This window comes from Periophthalmus magnuspinnatus, chromosome 17 (assembly GCF_009829125.3).
Source record: "Periophthalmus magnuspinnatus isolate fPerMag1 chromosome 17, fPerMag1.2.pri, whole genome shotgun sequence".
Lineage (NCBI taxonomy): Eukaryota > Metazoa > Chordata > Actinopteri > Gobiiformes > Gobiidae > Periophthalmus > Periophthalmus magnuspinnatus.
The window spans coordinates 4,253,216-4,274,510 of record NC_047142.1 but is presented as its reverse complement, the minus strand read 5'-3'; the positions used below and the strand labels follow the sequence as shown (position 1 = coordinate 4,274,510).

Genomic DNA, 21,295 nt, shown 5'->3' with positions numbered 1-21,295 from the left:
GAAGAGAAGGGTGACAGTGAGAAAGGAAGAAAGAAAGTAGGAAAGAAAGAAGGAAAGAGAGAAGAAAGAGAGAAAGGAGGGAGACAGAGAGAGACAAGGGTGACAGAGAGAAAGAAAGAAAGGGGGCGAGAGAGAAAGAAGAAAAGAGACAGAGACAAAAGACAGAGAGAGACTGGTGACAGAGTGAGAAAGGAAGGAAGAAAAAGAAAGAAACAAAGAAAGAAAGGGGGAGAGAGAGACAGACAGAGAGACAGAGACAGACAGAGAAGGGTGACAGAGTGAGAAAGGAAGAAAGAAAGGGGGAGAGAAGGAATGAAAAACAGAGAAGAAAGACAGAGAAAGAGGACCCTCCTCTCTCTTTCTGTCTTTCTTCTCTTTCTCTTTCATTCAGAGAGACAGAGAGAGAAGGGTGACAGAGAGTGAGAAATAAAGAAAGATGGAAAGGGGGAGAGAGAGAGGAAGGGAGACAGAGAAAGAAAGAAGGAAAGAGACAGAAGAAAGACAGAGAGAGAGGGGGGAGACAGAGAGACGGGTGACAGAGTGAGAAAGGAAGAAAGAAAGGGGGAGAGAAAGAAGGAAAGAGAAAGAAGGAAAGAGACAGAAGAAAGACAGAGAGAGAGGAGGGAGACAGACGGGTGACAGTAAGAAAGAAAGAAAGAAAGGGGGAGAGAGAGAGAGAGAAGGGTGACAGAGTGAGAAAGTAAGAAAGAAAGGGGAAGAGAAAGGAAAGAGACAGAGAAGACAGACAGAGAGGAGGGAGACAGAGAGAGAGAAAGACCTCTTCATGACATCACAAGGTGAAACAGCATTTTGAGATGTTACAGACTAAATATCCAGGATTAAATATGTGTGAATGAAACAAAACACAACTCCAGGTCTGTTTTTGACATGACTCAAAGCTCAAAAGAGTCAATTTTGTGTAATATTTAACCTTTAACAGCTTTTTATACTGCACACCTGTCTCATGGTTACCTGCTACATATATACAATACTTTCCTATGTCTTGAAGTTTTACTCGAGTATCTTAAGTATCTGGTTTAGCTGAAGAACAGTAGTGCGTAGTAATGGCTCCAGTGAATAAACACATTTAATGACTGAGTGTTTAAAACATTCTTCCAGTCTCAGGATGCAGCAGTGAGACATGGGCCGAGACGCTGCGTATCACTTTCTGCAGAAAACCAAGTTTATCAACGAGCTCCGTAACCCACTTTGTTTTCTAATACATTACAGCAATCCACTTAAACAGGAAGCCAATGATCTTAATAGAGTTTTACTTGTGCACGCAGTACGCCCAGATGCCACGTTAAATGTAGTTATTGAAGAACTGTTCTTTAAAATAACTCTTAAAGGTTCTATATTACACAAAACAAACTCTTTTGAGCTTTAAGACATGTTAGAATTTTGTTAACTCCTCAAAAACAGACCTGGAGTTGTGTTTTGTTTCATTCACACACGTTTGAGTCACACTTTATTATTAGTCTGTCTATATCTCCAACGCTCAAAACGCTCTGTTCCACCTTGTGATGTCATGAAGTGGTAGTTTTCACGTTAACAGCTCCTTTTACCTTTAGTTCAATACAGTTTGGCAATTCCAGGGCTTAAATCATCCAGATCATTCTAGTGAAGTTGTCTGGAGTTTAAAAACACACTGGAGCACTTCCTGTATCACCACATGATGACATCACAAGGTGGAACAGAGTGTTTTCAGTTTGAGGGAAGAGCCTAAACGTGCAGGGTTCACGTGTGAATGAAACAAAACACAACTCCAGGTCTGTTTTTCACGAGGAAGCAACATTATAACATAGATCAGAAAATAGCCTAATACATGTACGTCAAACTGAGGCCTGGGGGTCAAATCTGGCCCGCAGTGGAGCTATATTTGGCCCGTGAGATCATATCGAATGTGCTTTAGAACTACAAATCCCAGAATGCTTTGTAGTCGAAACCGGCCAGTACCCCTTTTTTTCTGCTGAGACTCATTATCAAACTACAAGTCACTTCAGCCAAATGAATTGCAACAAAGAGAAACATAATTTATTCTATTTATTTATAAGAAATGAATACTACTGATGCCTTTTATTTCACATTTATTTTCTCTTTGTTTGTAATATCAAGCTTGAGTTGTTCCAGATTTTGTATTTAAGCAAAAAGGTTAAACGTTACATGTCAGGTGCGGTCAATTTTTCAGTAAATATTGAGTTTGACCCGTGAATTTGTCTCAGTTTTTAATTTTGTCGTCCTGTAAATTTCAGTTTGACACCCCTGGCCTAATTTGAACCATTAAATAAGATACAGACGCTTGTTTTTTTTTGTTGTTTTTTTTTCGTTTTATAAGTCACTGAAGGTCACTATTGCGGCTCGTAGACTCGTTTTACTGTATCTTCAAATGGCATCTGTCCAGTGCATTTAGGTTAATGAACACTAAAACCAAAATGGCCGCTCTACGTTTGCAAAAAAAAACCCGTGTCCTCAGTAATACTCTGGGACAGTTCATAGTTTACACAAATAGATTCTGATTGGAAATGGTATGAAGTGTGTCCTTGTACAATCCAAACACTGCAAACCAGACCAATGACAATATCTGGACGGACAGTGGCGTGTCCCGGAGAATTACTTTCAGAGAGAGTGAATATTCATAATTGGCCAGCGCAGGGGTTTTTCGGGTGCGGGGTGAGGGCCGTGACTGCTGACGGAGTGCGAAATGCCAGCGTTAGACTGCTCCTCTCCTAACCCCTGTGGGCATGAGAAGTGGGTCTGCTGCTGCCTTCACTGCTCCATCAAAACAATGTCACACCAAAATACTGCGGTGGGCTCAGGCTGAAGAGCGGAGTGGAAAAGGCTGTTAACGAAATGTGCTTTTTTTTTTGGATTTTCAGTGTTTTTGTTTTTGTTCTGAAATACGCCAGGTTTTTACAGATGGAGTTTTATCCATGAATGATGTTTAAATCCGCAGAACGAGATCATTTTGTGTTAAACGTTACAAGGATTTCGTGTTAATTAGTGCGCATAGCGGGTAGAGCTGAAGGTTGACGGTTCAAATCCCGCTTTCGACGTAAAACGATGCGATTCCGGCTCCCGCAGATGATGATTGCTGTCATTGTGTCCTTGGGCAAGACGTTTAACCCACGTTACCCCCGTTTTCTGTGTACTTTGGTGTATAAACGAAGCGCTTTGAGGCAACCAAAAACTGAGTTAGCGACGTACACTGCCTGGCCAAAAAAAAAGTCGCCACCTGGATTTAACTAAGCAAATATGTTTGGGTTTCTGCAGTTGGTCTGGTCGAGGTTCGGCAAAGACCTGAATATACTGAATGACCAGGTTATTCCATCGATGGATTTGTTCTTCCCTGATGGCACGGGGCATATTCCAAGACGACAATGCCAGGATTCATCGGGCTCAAATTGTGACAGAGTTGGTTCAGGAGCATGAGACGTCATTTTCACACATGGATCGTCCACCACAGAGTCCAGACCTTAACCCCATTGAGAATCTTTGGGATGTGCTGGAGAAGCTTTGTGCAGCGTCAGACTCGACCAGCATCAATGCAACATCTTGGTGAAGAATTAACGCAACACTGGATGGAAATGAAGGTTGTGACGTTGCAGAAGCGAAATCGAAACAATACGACAGCGAATGTGTGACGTAATCAAAGCTAAAGGTGGAACAACCAAATATTAAAGTGTTTGACCTTTTTTTTTGGCTGGGCCGTGTTTGTTATAACGTTTCCTCATCACAAACATTCCTGGAGTTGTGTTTCGTTTCATTCACAGACGTTTAACCCACAAACCTGCATATTTAGACTGAGTTCTTCTCTCAAACAAACAGAAAACACTCTGTTCCACCTTGTGATGTCATCATGTGGTAACACAGGAAGTGCTCCACTGTGTTTTTAAACTCCACACACCTTCACGAGAATCATTTGGAATTTTTCAGCGCTGGAATTGCCAATTTGTACTGAACTAAAGGTAAAAGTAGCTGTTAAGTTGAAAATAACTGCATGACATCACAAGGTGGAACAGAGCATTTTGAGCTTTGGAGATGCAGACAGATGAATAATAAAGTGTTACTCAAACATGTGGGAATGAAAACGTAACTCCAGGTCTGTTTTTGAGGAGGTAACAGCATTAGAACATGACTTAACGCTCGTAAAAGTCAATATAAGACCTCTAAATGTTGGCTTTTCTTGACTTTTTAGGCTGCACATAAAGGCCTGATAAAAATATATTCAAACACTGGATGGAAATAAATCTTGTGACATTGCAGAAGCGAAATCGAAACAATGCCACAGCGAATTTGTGCCGTAATCAAAGCTAAAGACGGTCCAACGTGACCTTTTTTTTTTTTTGGTGACGACTTTTTTTTTGGCCAGGCACTGATCAATAACGACGATAAACAGTTTCTATGACTATGATTGGTAGAGTTTTGAGGAACTGTTGGCACAAAATGTCTGCCCCGGGACAGCAGTTGCTCCAGAAGAAGTTAACCGCCATCAGATTGTAATGAGGAGATACTAATGATGGACAATGTCAAGCTTATAGAATTGTAAATCAGAGCGAGTATCATTACGCTACATGATTGATGCTGGAAAAGGAGATGGCATTTAGATGGTATACTAACAAAATATAACAGAAGCCATTTTTATCTTAGTCTTAACACCTCTGTGCTCCTCTGAGGTGTGGCGCTGTGCAGGCTGATTGAAATCTAATGTTTCTGTTGACATCTGCCTCCCCAGCTGTCACCGCTGCGCTGCTTGTAATTACAGCCGGCGAGCAGAGGCACGGGTGGGTGGCCCAGACACCTTGTCCTCGGCCCGGCGACGGCGAACGGCACGCTGCCTTAATGCGCACTGACACGCCATACCGTAGCCTGCTGTTCTGACCCCCAACCAGCTGACCACGGCGTCCCCCCCCCCCACACTTTACAGCCAGTGTCCCAAATTCACCCGTTCGCACGCTGTCAGTGACGTCTGGGTGTGATGACTGTAAATTACGCACGCACGAGTCATTTAGAGACGATATGAGGAGCAGAAGATAAACAGCAAAACGGTAAAGGCTTTTTTTTGTTTTTTGTTCATTAAATATCATCTTTGAAACACCATCCCCTCGAGCAGCAGCCGGTGAAAAGTCTCCACCTGAGCCAGTGCTTTTAATTGGAAAATTGCCCTACTGTATCAAGAATACAAGAAGGCTCGTTATCTGGGCTTTGTCATCAGAGGGTATAATACTCCCTACAATAGAAGCGTGGCTGATTTTGAACGGAAACACAAACATTCTGATGGTGAATAAACTCCTGCGTTACAAATCCAGTCTCCTGCCTCTCTTTACAACTCTCAGATACTTCATTTATGCAAGTATTTCTTTGCTTTAACGGGTTTTAGGCTGAAGTATTTGGCGCATAACTGAAAACAACATTTACACATGAAGTGATGACATTTGAGTCACGTGCAGCAGGTCCAGGCTTGTGCAAGTTGCCGATTCACGTCCTAAAACTGCAGCGGGAGCAAAGCAATGATTTAAATTTAAACTTAATACTTTTTCATCATTGAGTTGTTTTTTTTAACACTTGGAATAATTAACTCCGACACCTCCTCCTCATAAATATCCTATAACATAAGAATCTGTTTCATCTTCATTCTGTAAAAAAAGGATCCAAGTCCAAGGACAAACATTTTACCGCCAAAAAAATAAAGAATAAATGTTTTTTGCCTTAACAGAGGGATTGTGGTTTACCCTGCGGCTATCGCGTTGCCATGGAAACGCCGAGTCGGACCGACCAGTTGCACCGGCAGACAAAAATATGTGAAAAAAACAAAACAGAGGTCATATACTGTAGTCTAGAATAAAGAAAATAGATGCTTTTAGATACGTGCCTGATGCGTGCACACGACCTTCAGCCTTATCTGCACACGACCAAAACAACAACAACAGAATACATGAAGCAGAACAGTCGCACAAGAACAAAACAAAGACGCCGTACGAGCTCATTTAATGCCATTTTTGTACATTATGGATATGGTTAGTGTGTTTTTTTTCCACGTGCAGACAGCAGACTGCTAACACCTATTGTTTATGGACAGTTGGGGGAGTCTTTCTTTTGCAAAAGGCTTAAAAAACAACAAAAAAACAACTATACAGGGTTGGAATCATAGGACTACTTTATAAACAATAAGCGTACAGCCTATTTTATGTACATTCTGTATACAATCACACAATAAAATGCTGAATTGTCTGCTTCTCTTCTTTTAAACATCACAAAACAGGAAAACTGACAGTGTAGCCTACTGTTTTTCCCACTTTTTTGGCAGCCCTAGAAGAGAAAATTGAGAATCACAGCTCTTAACCGCAACTTCTACAGATTATAGTTAACGCCTACGCCCTGATTCTCACTAGTTTGCTCTAAAATTATATTAAAATATTGTGTTTAACTGAGTAGACACGATGAGTAACTTATTTAAAGGCAGCCTACATAAAGAACATGTTTTTGTGGCTTTGATGAATGAACCTCTAATCATTCATGGTGTTACAGCGCCCCTACAGGCCACACGGCGTCATAGCACTCGATAAAAGGGGTGCTACTATTCTCACAAACACAGAAAAATTCCTTAACCCCCGATGCTCCTCCTCCTCCTTCTCTTTTTACACTCCCACTCTTGCGTAAACGTGCCACACCAGTAATCTGAGGCTACTGGAGCGTTTTGGTTGTTTTTTTTTTTCTGTGCGCCTTTGGAAACAACATGGCAGACGATGCACCTCCAAAGAGACGCGACGGGATTGTGGTAATTACACCCGAGGAATGTGCAAAAAAAACTCAGAAGGGAAGTTGTCGCGTGTGTGCAATCTCAAACTAGTGCAACGCGCCAAATGTAGCAGCCAGTTGTAGCTTTACGCACAGGAAAAACGTGGCGCACAAAGGGAGAAACACTTGAAAAACTAATGTGTTTTTGTTCTCAGATTGAGGATAGCTGGCCTGGCTACAGTTTAGACTTGTTCAGTTACCCTGCGCACTACGCCGGGGACTTGGACTGCGTCATCATCCCACATGGAGTGATCATGGACAGGTACAGTTCGCCCCCAGATGCGCTCTCACGGGGAATGCCTCTGTTTTTTTCCCAAAGTCTACTCTTCAAGTTATAATTTCAGTCAGAAAAGCAAAAACAACAGATGTTCCTTTTTGAGTCTGTAATTTAAAGACAGAATTATACTGCATGTGTTTGTTTGCATCTAAATCCGCTTCAAAATAAGATAATAAAATGTAAATATAGAAGGTGCCGTCCATAATGAATAGCCCAGTTTATAAAAAGTGTGATGATTCTGTGGAAATGACTCTGCTTCTCCAAACAAGTGAATATTTTTAGTACGAAAGGCAGTCATTAAAATAGAAGCAGACACAGTGGTTTAGATACAAAACTAAAAGAAAAGCTGATAGAGACGTAGGAGAATCCGTAAGTTGTCGGACCAACGCTGTACTGACACTGTATCCTTGGGCAAGACGCTTCTTTCCTTATAAAATTTAGCGGCTGTTATTGGTAAATAGTCACATTTTTATCATTTTTATACAGCGCTTTTCCACTTTACATCTATCCATCCATTTTCTTCCGCTTATCCGGGGCCGGGTCACGGGGGCACCAGTCTAAGCAGGGACTCCCCGACCTCCCCCACCCCAGACACTTCCCCCAGCTCCTCCAGTGGGACCCCAAGAGAGATATAGTCCAGTCGAGAGAGATATAGTCCCGCCAGCGTGTCCTAGGTCCCTCCAACATGTCCTAGGTCCCTCCAGCGTGTCCTAGGTCCCGCCAGCGTGTCCTAGGTCTTCCCCGGGGCCTCCTCTCGGTGGGACATGCCCGTAACACCTCCCCCGAGCCGCCTCAGCTGCTCCTCTCGACGTGGAGGAGCAGCGGTTCTACTCCGAGCTCCTCACTCTTAACTTTTCCACCTTCAAGAATCAAAGCGCTTTACACCAAGGAACCACTCCCTCATTCACACACATGTTCAGACACTAGTGACGACATGGTTAAGTGTCTTGCCCAAGGACACAACAACAGCAGCATTCATCTATGGGGCAGTAAGTCTGATCTGATGTTTACGTCGAAAGCAGGATTCAAACCACCAGGCTTCATATCAGTGGACAAACACTCTACTATTGCATAATTTACTTCACGTAATTCCCAACTTGAGCCCACTCGTCCTGTTTTGCGTTTTCCCAGGACAGAACGTCTGGCCCGGAACATTATGGACGACCTCGGTAACCATGACATCGTGGTGCTGTGTGTTCTAAAAGGAGGATACCAGTTCAGCGCAGACCTCGTGGACAGGATTAAGGCCCTGAGCTGCAATTCCAACCGCACTATCCCCATGAGGGTACACTTTATCCGGCTGAAAAGCTACCTGGTGAGGACCCCGAGACACAAAACAGTCTGTTCACTGCTATAAGGACCTCGGGATACACGGAATATGTAATACAAAATATAATAATATAACAGAGGAATGAGGTATTTAAAGTAGTGCGTACATTTACTACACAGTACAGCCAAAACTATATCTGTGCGTATAGTAATTTCTGCTGCTACTACTACTACTACTACTACTACTACTATCACCACTAACCACAGCTGTTACCACTGAAATTAAAGACACACTATGTATTTTCGGGTGGAGGATATATCACCACGGAAATGTTATTGCGTCGCCTGGATTGTTCCACAGTATGGCATTCTCGTTATCTTATCTCCATGGAGACAAGTAGGCGATGCGTGTTCGAACAATAAACGCAGCGTAATTGAAGAATGCAACTTACTGTAGTTTATGCCAGGCACGTCCAAACTATGGTCCAGGGGCCAAAAGCGGCCCGTAGATCAATTTTTCTTGGTCCTCAGGTTTCCACGTGAATTGGCACATATTAGTTTTTTTTGTAAAGGTCTTTTTTTATTAGGCAGTAAAGTGTTTTTTTGTTAAATAACATAACATCAAATAACAAAATTACCCCACCCACACACATAAAACGACAAACTACAGACCAGTTGCACGAAACAGACATGAGACTTATAAATAATGAATAAAAGTAAATATGTAAATAATAATAATTAAGAAGGGGAAGGGGAAGGGGGGTGGGTCCGTTTGAGGATTTATTTTTTATTTTTTAAATTTATTTTAACTGTTATAAATGCACAATTACTCACTGTGTTGACCACCGTCTATGACCCTGCGTCGGCCCTCAGCTTTGTCTATGTTTTGATTGTGGTTCTTTTTTTTTTTTTTTTTTTTTTTTTTTTTTTAATTGATTTTATAGTACAAAACATGCATATATTGTACAATTCACATACATCCTTTTTTTCCTTAAGTAGAAAAAATAAATCAATAAAATAAAAAATATCAATAATATTAAAAATAACACATTTGATTCGCAGAACCAAAACAAGGGGGAACAACGGCATTTAAATAAAGTCCGATCTTAGTGGTTTTACAAAATCCAGCCAGTCTTTCCATATATTTTCAAATGTCTCTGTTTCTAATCTTAAAATATAAGTCAATTTCTCCATAACATAAATATCATGCGTCACATCAACACAGTTTTCCATTTTTGGTGCCTCTGCCCTTAAACATTTCCTAGTAAAACCTTTTTTTCCCGCTAGCAACAGGATCCTAAACAATTTAATACTGAAGTTGTTGTTTTTTTATTATCCTCATGTTTGCTCAAATAGAACAATTAAAAAATGTAAGGAAGGTCAGTATTGAGTACTTTATCTATACCACGTGTCAAACTCAAGGCCCCCGGGCTAAATGTGACCCCCCACGTCATTTTATGTGGCCCACAACAAGATAAATTCAAAGGTTTGAGTGTCTTAAAATGTCAGTTTATCAGGAGATACAGTTATACAGCCATATTTTTACATCTATGGAAATATATATGTAATATTTGTAACTTGAATATGAAATAAATACAGAGACAGTTAATGAACAAGTTAAAAAAGTAGTTTATTTACATTTGAGAGTGACCGTTTTGCTAATGTGGCCCTCGGTGAAAATGTGTTTTTTGACGCCCCTGATCTATATATTTCTTTAAATCAGCTTATTTCTTGATACTTGATGTTGTTCTCGATGAAAAAAAGTTTGGACACGCCGGGTTTATGCCGTACTGTGAAAGATTCTAGGTGAAGCGATAACATCTCCATGAAGACAAGCAGGTGGCGCAACCTTCTGCAGAAAGGTTAGCATAGTCCAGCTTCAACTAATCCAGCTACTTCTGCTACGTCCTTGAAAGTTTAACATCTGAAAACCTCATGCATTTACAATATACAGTTTGAGTTTCACAGCTTTGTAACACGGACTATACTCATGTGTTTATTAACGTGGACTCCCCTCAGAATGACCAGTCCACGGAGGATCTGCACATCGTTGGAGCGGAGGATCTGTCATTTCTAACAGGAAAGGTAAAATTACATGTTGCATAATGCACAACACAAAACAGATGTGTCACTGTGAGACTCTTTACTCCAGATTTAGCACCGTTAGAGCCGCAGTGACACCGTTTGGGCAGAAGAGGGCGGTGTTTCTTTAGCCCCTTGCTTTGATCTGTGGATGTGTTTAGTTTTATAGCACCGAGTGAGTCTTAACCCTTGTGTGTTCCTTCCTGTAGGGTTACGTTGAAGTTCCTCTGGGCTCAATTTGATTATTTTTCTTATAACTCTTTAAAATTTTGGTTAGTAGGCTGTATTTTAGTAACGATTGTGCATTTTTTGGACCTCAAAATCTCCTGCAACTCTTAATTTTCATCACTGTACTGTGTTTGTCGAGTACAGTGGTGGAAATTAAGTTGATCTGAGGTATAAGAGAAACAAATTGGGGTCAAATTGAACTTTAACGTAATTTGTTTTTCAGACAGTTATTATTATACAATCAAACATTTTTTTCAAGTGGCCCAATTTTCAACTTATTTGATAAAGAAATGTCCAAGTTAAACAAATGTCCAAGTTAAACAAATGTCCAAGTTCTGCTGTGAGTGAGTTATTTTTTGGGGTCATAAATTACCCCAGGACAGCACAAGGGGTAAAGTTATATTTAATGTGTAGATAACACTGACGTAATCTATTAACCCTCTGATGCATGAATTATGAAAGCCTTGGTCAAGTGTTTTTCTTCTTCTCAGGACATGAAACAACATTGTGAACTGCCTGTAAAAATGAATTAACTTGTGTTCTATTGTAAATATACAAACACATGTTTCTTTTTATGCTTCGAAAAACATTTCAACATTTTTTGGGGAATTTCAACACCGATTGGTTTTCTTATTCAGGCCTAAACATTGCACCTAAACAGAGGAAATTTACTTGCAGTTACACCGACTGACCACTGAATTGATCTCAATGGAGTGTGGCAGCAGAGAGCACTCCACATAAACCAATGCATTAAAGAGAAAGTTGTTTTAGTTGCTGTCCACTGCAGTGACCGCTGTGCACCAGAGGGTTAATATTTATGCAGTTATGACAAATGGCCCACACCCGCAATGACGTCTCGTTCAGTAATGTGTTAAAATTATAAACTTATCACTCAAGTTCAAAAGTCCAATGTTACACGAGTGTGTAAAACCGCAGAGTCCTTTGATCAGCGCTGGGTGAAGTACTTTTAGTTAGTTTTGTTAAGTAAAAGAGGCACAAAGTTACTCAAGTAAAACACACGATTACATGAAAAAATCGACAGAAGTACAAGTATTTAAGTACACGTTTAAAAATGTAGTTTTAGAGTGAAAAGTAAAAGTATTTCACACAAGTTTTGCTCATTTGTTAAAGTGTAAAATGTGAAAAATTAGACATATTTTAAAGTGAAAATAGTGGTTAACAGCAACGACATGAATCAATTTCTTAATTTTCTCATGAATTTTGTCTTTGTTTTAATTTTGTTTCGCGCAAACTCGAAAACTTTAGTCAGGATTTTACTACGAACATGGTCAAAATAACCCTTTAAATCATTAGAAAAGTATTTTTTACTGTCAGTTCTGTTCAAAAATGTAGTGGAGTAGAAAGTACAGATACTGCTCTTAAATGTAGTGAAGTAGAAGTAAAAAGTATCCACTGTCAAATGTATTTAAGTGAAGTAAAAATGCCTGAAAATTCTACTTAAGTGCAGTACATTAGTTTACATACACAGCCTTTGATTTCCTTGATTTATTGTCACTTTAAAATAATAAAAACACAAGCTGCTCACACATCAGGACATGTTTACTCCAATCTTCTTTTAGTTACAGGTAGTGACAGGAGTTTTTCCCTGTAGCTGTTCATATGCCGTCACTTTGCATAGACACACAGAGACTTATTACGCAAAACGTCTAAAAAGGAGTCTACAGTTGGACATATTTCTAGTTATTAAAGATCAGCTGATTTGAGTCACTTGTGCGTTAGATGTGGATGCCAGGAACATGGAAATAGGACGCAGCTTTAGGGTGTTTTCGCACTTTAACACAACATTTAAACTGAGACTAAACTAGGAATTAAACTTAAACTAGAGCAGAAGTGAACATCAGGACGTAGCTCATTCCAGGACATGACCAGGAGAACATTCTTAGTCACGGTATTTTAAGTTTGCGTTTGTGAAATCTGTGTAATCCCTCAGTCGTTCCATCGCAAAAGAAAATTCAATTCTGTAAACTGGACGAGGGTTTTTGGAAGTCATTACCTTTTATCTGTCTGAGGGGAGGAGCCAACTGCACAGTCAAATTTCTCTTGTGAATTTCAATTTTATTTTTTTGTGATACATTTTTTTTATTCAGGTATTGATCTCATCTGCAGCTAAATGGGTTACAAGCAGATTACTTTTTTTTTTCTCCCATTTTCAAACTCCACACCTCTGACACACCCCCTTGATGGGTATAGATACAGAAGAGAAAAAAAAATAATAATAATAAATACACAATAAAAAAAATGTATAAAAAATAAGTATATAGAAATAATAAATTGTAATAATAAATTGCAGTGATAATAATAATAATAATAATAATAATAATAAATACACAATAAAGACAAAAAAATAATAAAAAATAGGTATATAGAAATAATAAATTGCAGTGATAGTAATAATAATAATAAATACAATAAAGACAAAAAAATATTTAAAGCATGTAGAAATAATACAATATAGTAATAATAATAATAATAATAATAATAAAATGCACAATAAAGACAAAAAATTTAAAAATAAGCATATAGAAATAATACAATGTAGTAGCAGTTATAATAATAGTAAAATACACAATAAAGACTAAAAAATATTTTAAAAATAAGCATATAGAAATAATGCAATGTTATAATAATAATAAATAATATAAGAAAAATACAAGTAATCCCGTTCAGGTTTGATTTCCTTCCATACAGTATTTTCAAAATCAAAAAGATGTCAGCAGAAATTGCATTATACATATTCATTATGCACTATATGTAAAAAAAAAAAAAAAAAAGTTGTGATGTTAGACACTTCCTCTTTTTGACCCAGAGGTAACTGTGTGACAAGATGTAAGTGGCAGTAATTTGATTAACAATAACAAGACAGTCACATAATTAAACTTTTGCACATAGATGTTAGAATTAGGAGTCTGTAAAATGCATCGATTTAATGGTCTCTGCTTTTATTTACCCCAGAAAACAAGTCAACAGTAGCTCTTCATATAAATAGTCCACAGTTGTCTCTTGTTGATTAGAGAAGCATTTGCAGAATCTTAGTTATTTCTTTGTGCCTTTCCCAGAGCTGTATGGGATTTCCAGCCTGAATTGCCGTGTCATTTTTTTTCCACGGGCAATCGGTATCAAAATAAACAGGATTTTACATTTTTAAACACATCATCTGTGTGTTATTTGTGTTTTCCTACTTCACTTATCCACACTTTTAGCCTAAAGATAAAAAATAACCGCTTCAGACTGGGAAAACCACGTCAGAGCTGCCATTTTGGAAATCACAAATGTTCAAATGTTACTTTTTTCAAACTCCTTGCATAATTTTTCGACTATTAGGACAAACATTTGATCCGAAAAACTGAAGTTCCAGCTTTAACATATGGGATTATGAAGAGGTCGTTTGAGTTCAATAACAAAACCAGATCTCTGTTTGGAAAAATTGCCAAAAAGTTAGTTTTTTTCTTTTCATTACTATGTTCTGTGGATATTTGCAATGACAATATGTGTAGTGGATTACCGTATTTTCCGGACTATAAACTGCACTTTTTTTCATAGTTTGTCCAGGGATGCGACTTATATGTGAAATTATTAAAGTATATCAGGGGCACTCTAGACTCGTGTACCAGTATTTCAACATTACGGTAATTTAAAAGACATTTGAGAAAGACAGAACAAAAACGCCCTTAAAAGAAAATCATATTCTGCTGAGTCTGAAGAGGAAACGGTGCTTCATCTTCATCAAAAGCGGCACTGAAGATGAAAAATTCAATGGATTTAGTGATTTGGAGTGAGATCCAGAGTAAACTTGAATAAATATAAATGTGTTACGTTAGCGTGATGTACTGATATTCAGCCTGTTATTCGACATTTTATTGTTTTTATTATAATTTACCTTTAAAGATAAAATGTCTGTTCTTGGTCTCGGATTTTGTAAAATAAATTACCCCCAAAAACGCGACTTATATATGTTTTTTGCTTTATTATTGCTCATTTTTTGGCTGGTGCGACTTATACTCCAGAAAATACTCCAGAAAATAGCAGTAAAATACATTTGGCTTTGGAAAACATCACTATAATAAGAGTAAACCACAAGCCTCCAATGACTTTTTTTCCCAAATTTTATCTGTTTTTTGCAAATTAACTCTTTGTTTCTTCACCTGCTCATCCTCGATCGTTACTTTTACACGTTTACAGTTGATCAATACCTGCCAATGATTTGTATTTACGACTATAACTAATGCCGTTCTGTCTTCTCTGTTCTTCTCCTTTATAAATACTTCGTCAAAAGAACGTTCTGATTGTCGAGGTAAGTCAAACACGGCTGTAATCCGTCTCCATATTCAAATGTACTGTCAGTTTCCTATGAGAACACTTGAAATAGCTTCTCGTCTGACCTATATTTGTATTTTGGCCACACATTCTGACTTCACTGCGCTTTTATAACCCATGACTAATCGCTCTTATCGCTAATCAGACTGCTGTGCGCCTACGTTGTTTCTTCCTCATTTTTCCAGGCCATAGTAGGCACCGGGAAGACTATGAAAACACTTTTGAAGCATGTACAAGCTTTCAAGCCCAACATGATCAAAGTGGCGGGGTAAGTTTTGGCTGCAGTTACTCAAACCAGCGTAGCTTTCTTTGTGAATCACTCCGTTTAGTCTAGACCAAAAACCAAAAATGTGTTACAGTACGAAGATGTTAAACGTGCCCTATGACTACCCAGCGCCTGAAAAGTACTTCCTGTTTCTATTTTTCAGACTGCTGGTCAAACGAGTCTCGCAGAACTCATCATTCCTTCCTGACTGTATGTATCATAGTGTTTAATTAGTCAATGCCGCGTTCAATTCAAGTAATAAAGGTGAATCATTAGCTTATAACTCATTTTTCTTATCTTTCAGACGTCGGTTTTGAAATTCCGAATCGTTTTGTAGTTGGATACGCCTTAGACTACAATGAATATTTCAGAGATCTTAATGTGAGTTGGTACAAATGTTTTATAATTTAAGGTGAGGAGCAGTGACGTGCCCCCGTATCACGTTATATTTTGGACAGAAGGCGAAGCTAAATAAATTAAATAAATGGATGGATAAATAAATAAATAAAAGAATAAATAAATATAAAATAAAATAAATAAATACATATAAAATAAATAAATAAAAGAAAAAATAAATATAAAATAAAATAAATAAATACATATAAAATAAATAAATATAAAATAAATAATTAAATTTAAAATCAATATAAAATAAATAAATAAATAAAATCAGGTGTTTAATCTAGCAGGACTAATCTGGAATTTAAAACCCTCTTGAAACTATTTAAACTTGTCACGATAAAGACATTCTCCAGAATTAAACCCAGACTTCTCAAAGGTTCTCTCTTAACTTTTCTGGTAAATGGTCTGCCACCTGGGTGTGCTTGGAATGTTCCGCTATATGGCATTATATGTTCCATCTTACACGAACTTGACTATTTTGAGCTTTAACTCATGTTATAATGCTGTTAGCTCATCAAAACGTACGTAGAGTTGTGTTTTGTTTCATTCACACACATTTGAGTAACACTTTATTATTAGTCTGTTACATCTCCAAAGCTCAAAATGCTCTGTTGCACCTTGTGATGTCATGAAGTGGCAGTTTTTAAGTTAACAGCTACTTTTTACCTTTTGTTTAATAGAGATTGGCAATTGAAATGATCCAAATGATTCTAGTGAAGGTGTATGGAGTTTAAAAACACAGCGGAGCACTTCCTGTATTACCACATGATGACATCACAAGAGTGTGGAACAGAGTGTTTTTAGTTTGAGACCTACAGTAAATACGCAGGGTTTGTGTGTTAAACATGTGTGAATGAAACAAAACACAACTCCAGGTCTGTTTTTGACGAGGAAACATTATAAAACCTAAAATAACATAATATAGGCCCTTTAAGGTTGATTATATTGCAAAACAAATGTAAGTGGAAAATGTAAAAAAGGAATATTTAACATCAATTTTTTTATGTATGTATTTTATTTGTGAGAGTGTTTTCTGTTTGAGACCTAAATGTGCAGGGTGTGTGTTTTTAATGAAGAAACACCATTATAACAGAACAGAAAATGACATAAAATTACAAAAAATGACATAATATAGGCCCTTTAAACATGTGTATCACCGTGGAGACAAGAACTGACGCTCCTAGAAGTTACAAGGTCAGATCTACGGAGAGGTGAGCATGTTCACAGTAAGAATGTGTGTTTTTTATATGTATATTTGAGCATATAATGAATAAAAGCAAAAAACAAGCTGAATGTAATACTGTGTAACATTCCAGACACATTTAACAACCTCTTTCTAGTAACACACATGTGGCAATCCCTCCTCTTCACCTGTTAGTTAACGCACCTTTAAGTTTGAAGTATAAACCAGCCCAGAATTGTGTAACTTCTAACATTCTCAACAAGAATTTAAACCAGGTCAGAACCAGGACTAAATCAGGAACGCTTCATCCAAGTGGTCTCTTACTCACGCCACGTCCGAGAACCGTAACGCGAAGGGATTTTTATTATTGCTTTTTGCCTTTCAGCACATCTGCGTCATCAGTGACAGCGGAAAGTCGAAGTACAAGGTTTAAAGCGGAGATGCGACGAGCAGATGGGACTGCCACACAGATGTCACGTCACAGCCAGGCCTGGACTCGCTTCACAAAATGCCACTGCCGTACAGCTGCTATCGAGACATTTGATCTCAAAGCATTTCTGTTTTGATTTAACATTCCTTTTGGCTTATGGTTCAACAATAGGCATAGGACTTAAACTGGAATCTGACTAACTCCGCAACAGGGTTTATATTTTTAAAGGGACAATTTTAGATTCACGCTTCGGTGTCTAGTTGTAACTCAGGAAATATTGTTGTTATACAGGTCGGTTTTCCACATTTTCCACTGTAATACTGTGAAATACTTCTGTTTACTTGATACTTTTTTACGCCTTATCTCACTTAGCTGGTGCGTCTATCTGTTTTTTAATAAAATGGCATTCTTCCAATTATAGAAACGCGCTGTGGTGTTACTCTCTTGTCCATAGGGCTTTCACTGTATTATATTTCCTCACTTATCAGATCAGATATCATCTCCAACCCGGATTGGGCCAAAACTGCATCAGGCGAAAACATCTGAACCTCATGTTACTATTCTTTAGTTATAAAATGGGTTAACGGAAAAATGCGACAGACAATGGAGAGACGCTTGTTTAAATCTGGAGTGTTCTTTCTATGTACCTGACACATGACTCTAAGACTTGAAGCGGGGAAAAGGAAGAAAAACGAAAACAACAAAACCACTTTTCTCCCCAGAGTAGGCTTGGGATTACGTTAAATTGACGACGTGACCTTTTAACTGAAATTGACCATACAAAGATGCCATTATACAGCGAAGTGCAACTGTGTGGAGCTACCTCTGTGATTTAAGAAGCTGGTTTACAAAGGAGGTTGGATTTATTAACTAAATTAGCCAAGAAATACACTAAAAATGTAAATATATTTTATCTGGCAGCCTAAAAGTCAAGAAAAGTCAACATTTAAAGCTCCTGTGCTGACTTTTACGAGGTTTAAGTCATGTTATAATGCTGTTAGCTTCTCAAAAACAGACCTGGAGTTGCGTTTTCATTCCCACATGTTTGAGTAACACTTTATTCATCTGTCTGCATCTCCAAACCTCAAAATGCTCTGTTCCACCTTGTGATGTCATGCAGTTATTTTCAACTTAACAGCTACTTTTACCTTTAGTTCAGTAGAGTTTGGCGATTCCAGCGCTGAAATCATCCAAATGATTCTCGTGAAGGTGCGTGGAGTTTAAAAACACCGTGGGGCACTTCCTGTGTTACCACATGATGACATCACAAGGTGGAACAGAGTGTTTTCTGTTTGTTTGAGAGAAGAACTCAGTCTAAATATGCAGGTTTGTGGGTTAAACGTCTGTGAATTAAATGAAACACAACTCCAGGGATGTTTGTGATGAGGAAACGTTATGATATACACTGTCTGACCAAAAAAAAAAAAAGGTCAAACACTTTAATATTTGGTTGTTCCGCCTTTAGCTTTGATTACGTCACACATTCACTGTCGCATTGTTTCGATTTCGCTTCTGCAACATCACAACCTTCATTTCCATCCAGTGTTGCGTTAATTCTTCACCAAGATGTTGCATTGATGCTGGTCGAGTCTGACGCTGCACAAAGCTTCTCCAGCACATCCCAAAGATTCTCAATGGGGTTAAGGTCTGGACTCTGTGGTGGACGATCCATGTGTGAAAATGACGTCTCATGCTCCTGATCCACTCTGTCACAATTTGAGCTCGATGAATCCCGGCATTGTCATCTTGGAATATGCCCCGTGCCATCAGGAAAGAAAAAATCCACTGGAATAACCTGGTCATTCAGTATATTCAGGTAGATTAAGCACAGACTGTTGACTAGACCTGACTCGTACCTACTTCCTTAATTAAATCCAGGTGACCAGAAAGTGTAAATCATAAAATGGCGTAATTTGGGCCCTTTAACTCCAGTATTGTGTAGGTGTATTGTAGGATTTATCTTATACCTTAATAATAGTCTAGAGTTTTAGATGATTCACACAAATACTGTTACAACTTCACCTGAAACTAGGCCACTACAACTGTGAGTTACCGGGGTAAATAAAATGACCCACATTTCATCCTAAAAGCCTATTTTCAATTATTGACCCAACTGAACAAAAACTGAACTTATGTCAAACAGATTGTGCATTTCAGGGCTGCTGTGAAAGCCGTCGCAAACTGACCTCTGTAACAAAAGCTGCCAATCCCAGGAACAGGTGGCTCCTTATGTTGAAGAGGAATAAAAGAGACATTTGTCTGGGCCCTGAGAAAATCTGTTGGTCCATCAGTCCACGGAGGACAAGTGTGTTTAGAACATGTTTAAGTGCAAACCTTGTACATTATCAGTGGTGGAGGAAGTACTCAGTTTTGTTACCAGAGAGAAAAAAACCTCAAGTGAAAGTATCTACCTAAATGAAAGTAAACCTTGATTTATTTAAAGAGCAAACAGTAAATGTGTTTTGAGTTTGAGATCTAATAAAGCTTCAAATGTAGTTATTTTGATAAAGATTTGTGTTGATTTTTGTTCAACAGAAACAAATGAAATTAAATATTTTCTCTTGGTTTTATTTGTACATTTTTCTTAGCTCAAACTACGAATGTGTTACCTCAGAATTTTCAGCAGGTCTCAAAGAATAATACAAATACTTTTACTATTCAGTCTTCAGTATTCAAAAATGTAGAGGAGTAGAAAGTACAGATACTGCTCTCAAATGTAGTGAATTAAAAGTTAAGTAAAGTACAGATGCTTAAAAATGTTTTACTTAAGTACAGGAGTTTACTACTTTTACTTGATTATGTTCCATCACTGACGCTATGTAAACCAGACTATTAAGGTTTATTTCTCTCCAATAAAATCCAACATGTTTAATCTATGTCCATGATGATCTTTATCAGCCTGTACTTTGAAGTTAATGTGGAGGTTAGTGATCTGAGGAGTTATGAGTCAACTCCCACTTCATTGGTCAGATAAATGGTATGGTCTGCTTTTATTTGAACAGGGCAGTGCACAACATTACATTGACCTTGGAAAACAGGAAAGATGTTTGGTGCCAGGTTATAGCAAAAATACTGATTTCCACCTGTCGTCCCTGGACAGGCTGATGTTTAGTAAAAATAAGTTTGGTGTAGATGGATGAGAAACCTGTAAATCTATGATACATATATCAAATACAACACATCTCACATTCAAATACGACATTTCTAAAAACATACCAACATACCAAATTATTCACACACACAAACACTGAGTTTCAAATATGCAGATACTCTTTCTTTCACACACATTCACTAATGAGTGCAAATTTGCTTTGATATTAGCCATTCCTTTGTCACCTGTGCAAACCTTTGAAAACTTGTGCATGCCATAAAACCAAATGTTGTGTGTCTGGCAGTTCACGGCGGCAAGTCACAGTTTCTTAGTTGCCTCAATTTCTAAATTTAAGGTGTTTTTGTTGACAAACTTTTCAATAGTCTCTTGTTCAGAACTGATAAAAATGATACTATTTATCTAAAAAAAAAAAAAAAAAAAAAGGCAACACTGTTCTGTATCTACAGCAGGGGTGTCAAACACATTTTTCACCGAGGGCCACATCAGAAAAATGGCTGCCTCAAAGGGCCAGATGTAAAATAAATTTAACTACTTTTTTAAATGTGTTAATTAACTGTTTCTGTATTTATTAGTTATTCAAGTTACAAATATTACATATGCATTTATATTAGATGTAAAAATATGGCTGTGTATCTCCTGATATAATGACATTTTAAGACCATCATACCTTTTAATTTACCCTGTCGAGGGCCACATAAAATGATGTGGAGGGCCACATTTGGCCCGCTGGCCTTGAGTTTGACACATGTGATCTACAGTATGTCCAGGTTTTATGAGTGTTTCCATTGTTAAAGTGCTGTTGTGGGCAGTGTGTGAACTACCATTCATAAATCCATAGACACGCATCCATACACACACACACACACACACACACAAAACAGTCAATATGCACTCAACCACACATGCACATCCACAAA

General features: G+C 38.1%; 1 protein-coding gene across 2 annotated transcripts; it reads left to right on the top strand.

Annotated features, from left to right (window-relative positions):
- The first annotated feature begins 6,661 nt into the window (after positions 1-6,661).
- prtfdc1b (phosphoribosyl transferase domain containing 1b) lies at positions 6,662-17,653 on the top strand. Of its 2 annotated transcripts, XM_033983052.2 has the most exons (9): positions 6,662-6,775; positions 6,951-7,057; positions 8,204-8,387; positions 10,361-10,426; positions 14,946-14,963; positions 15,172-15,254; positions 15,415-15,461; positions 15,556-15,632; positions 17,222-17,653. In XM_033983052.2, exons 1-9 carry the CDS (start codon positions 6,734-6,736, stop codon positions 17,267-17,269), a joined length of 672 nt encoding a protein of 223 aa, XP_033838943.1. In that variant the 5' UTR covers positions 6,662-6,733; the 3' UTR covers positions 17,270-17,653. The 2 variants fall into 2 exon arrangements, with proteins under 2 accessions (XP_033838943.1, XP_055084650.1); XM_055228675.1 differs by lacking the exon at positions 14,946-14,963 and having other exon boundaries at positions 6,677-6,775.
- Positions 17,654-21,295: the final 3,642 nt, after the last annotated feature.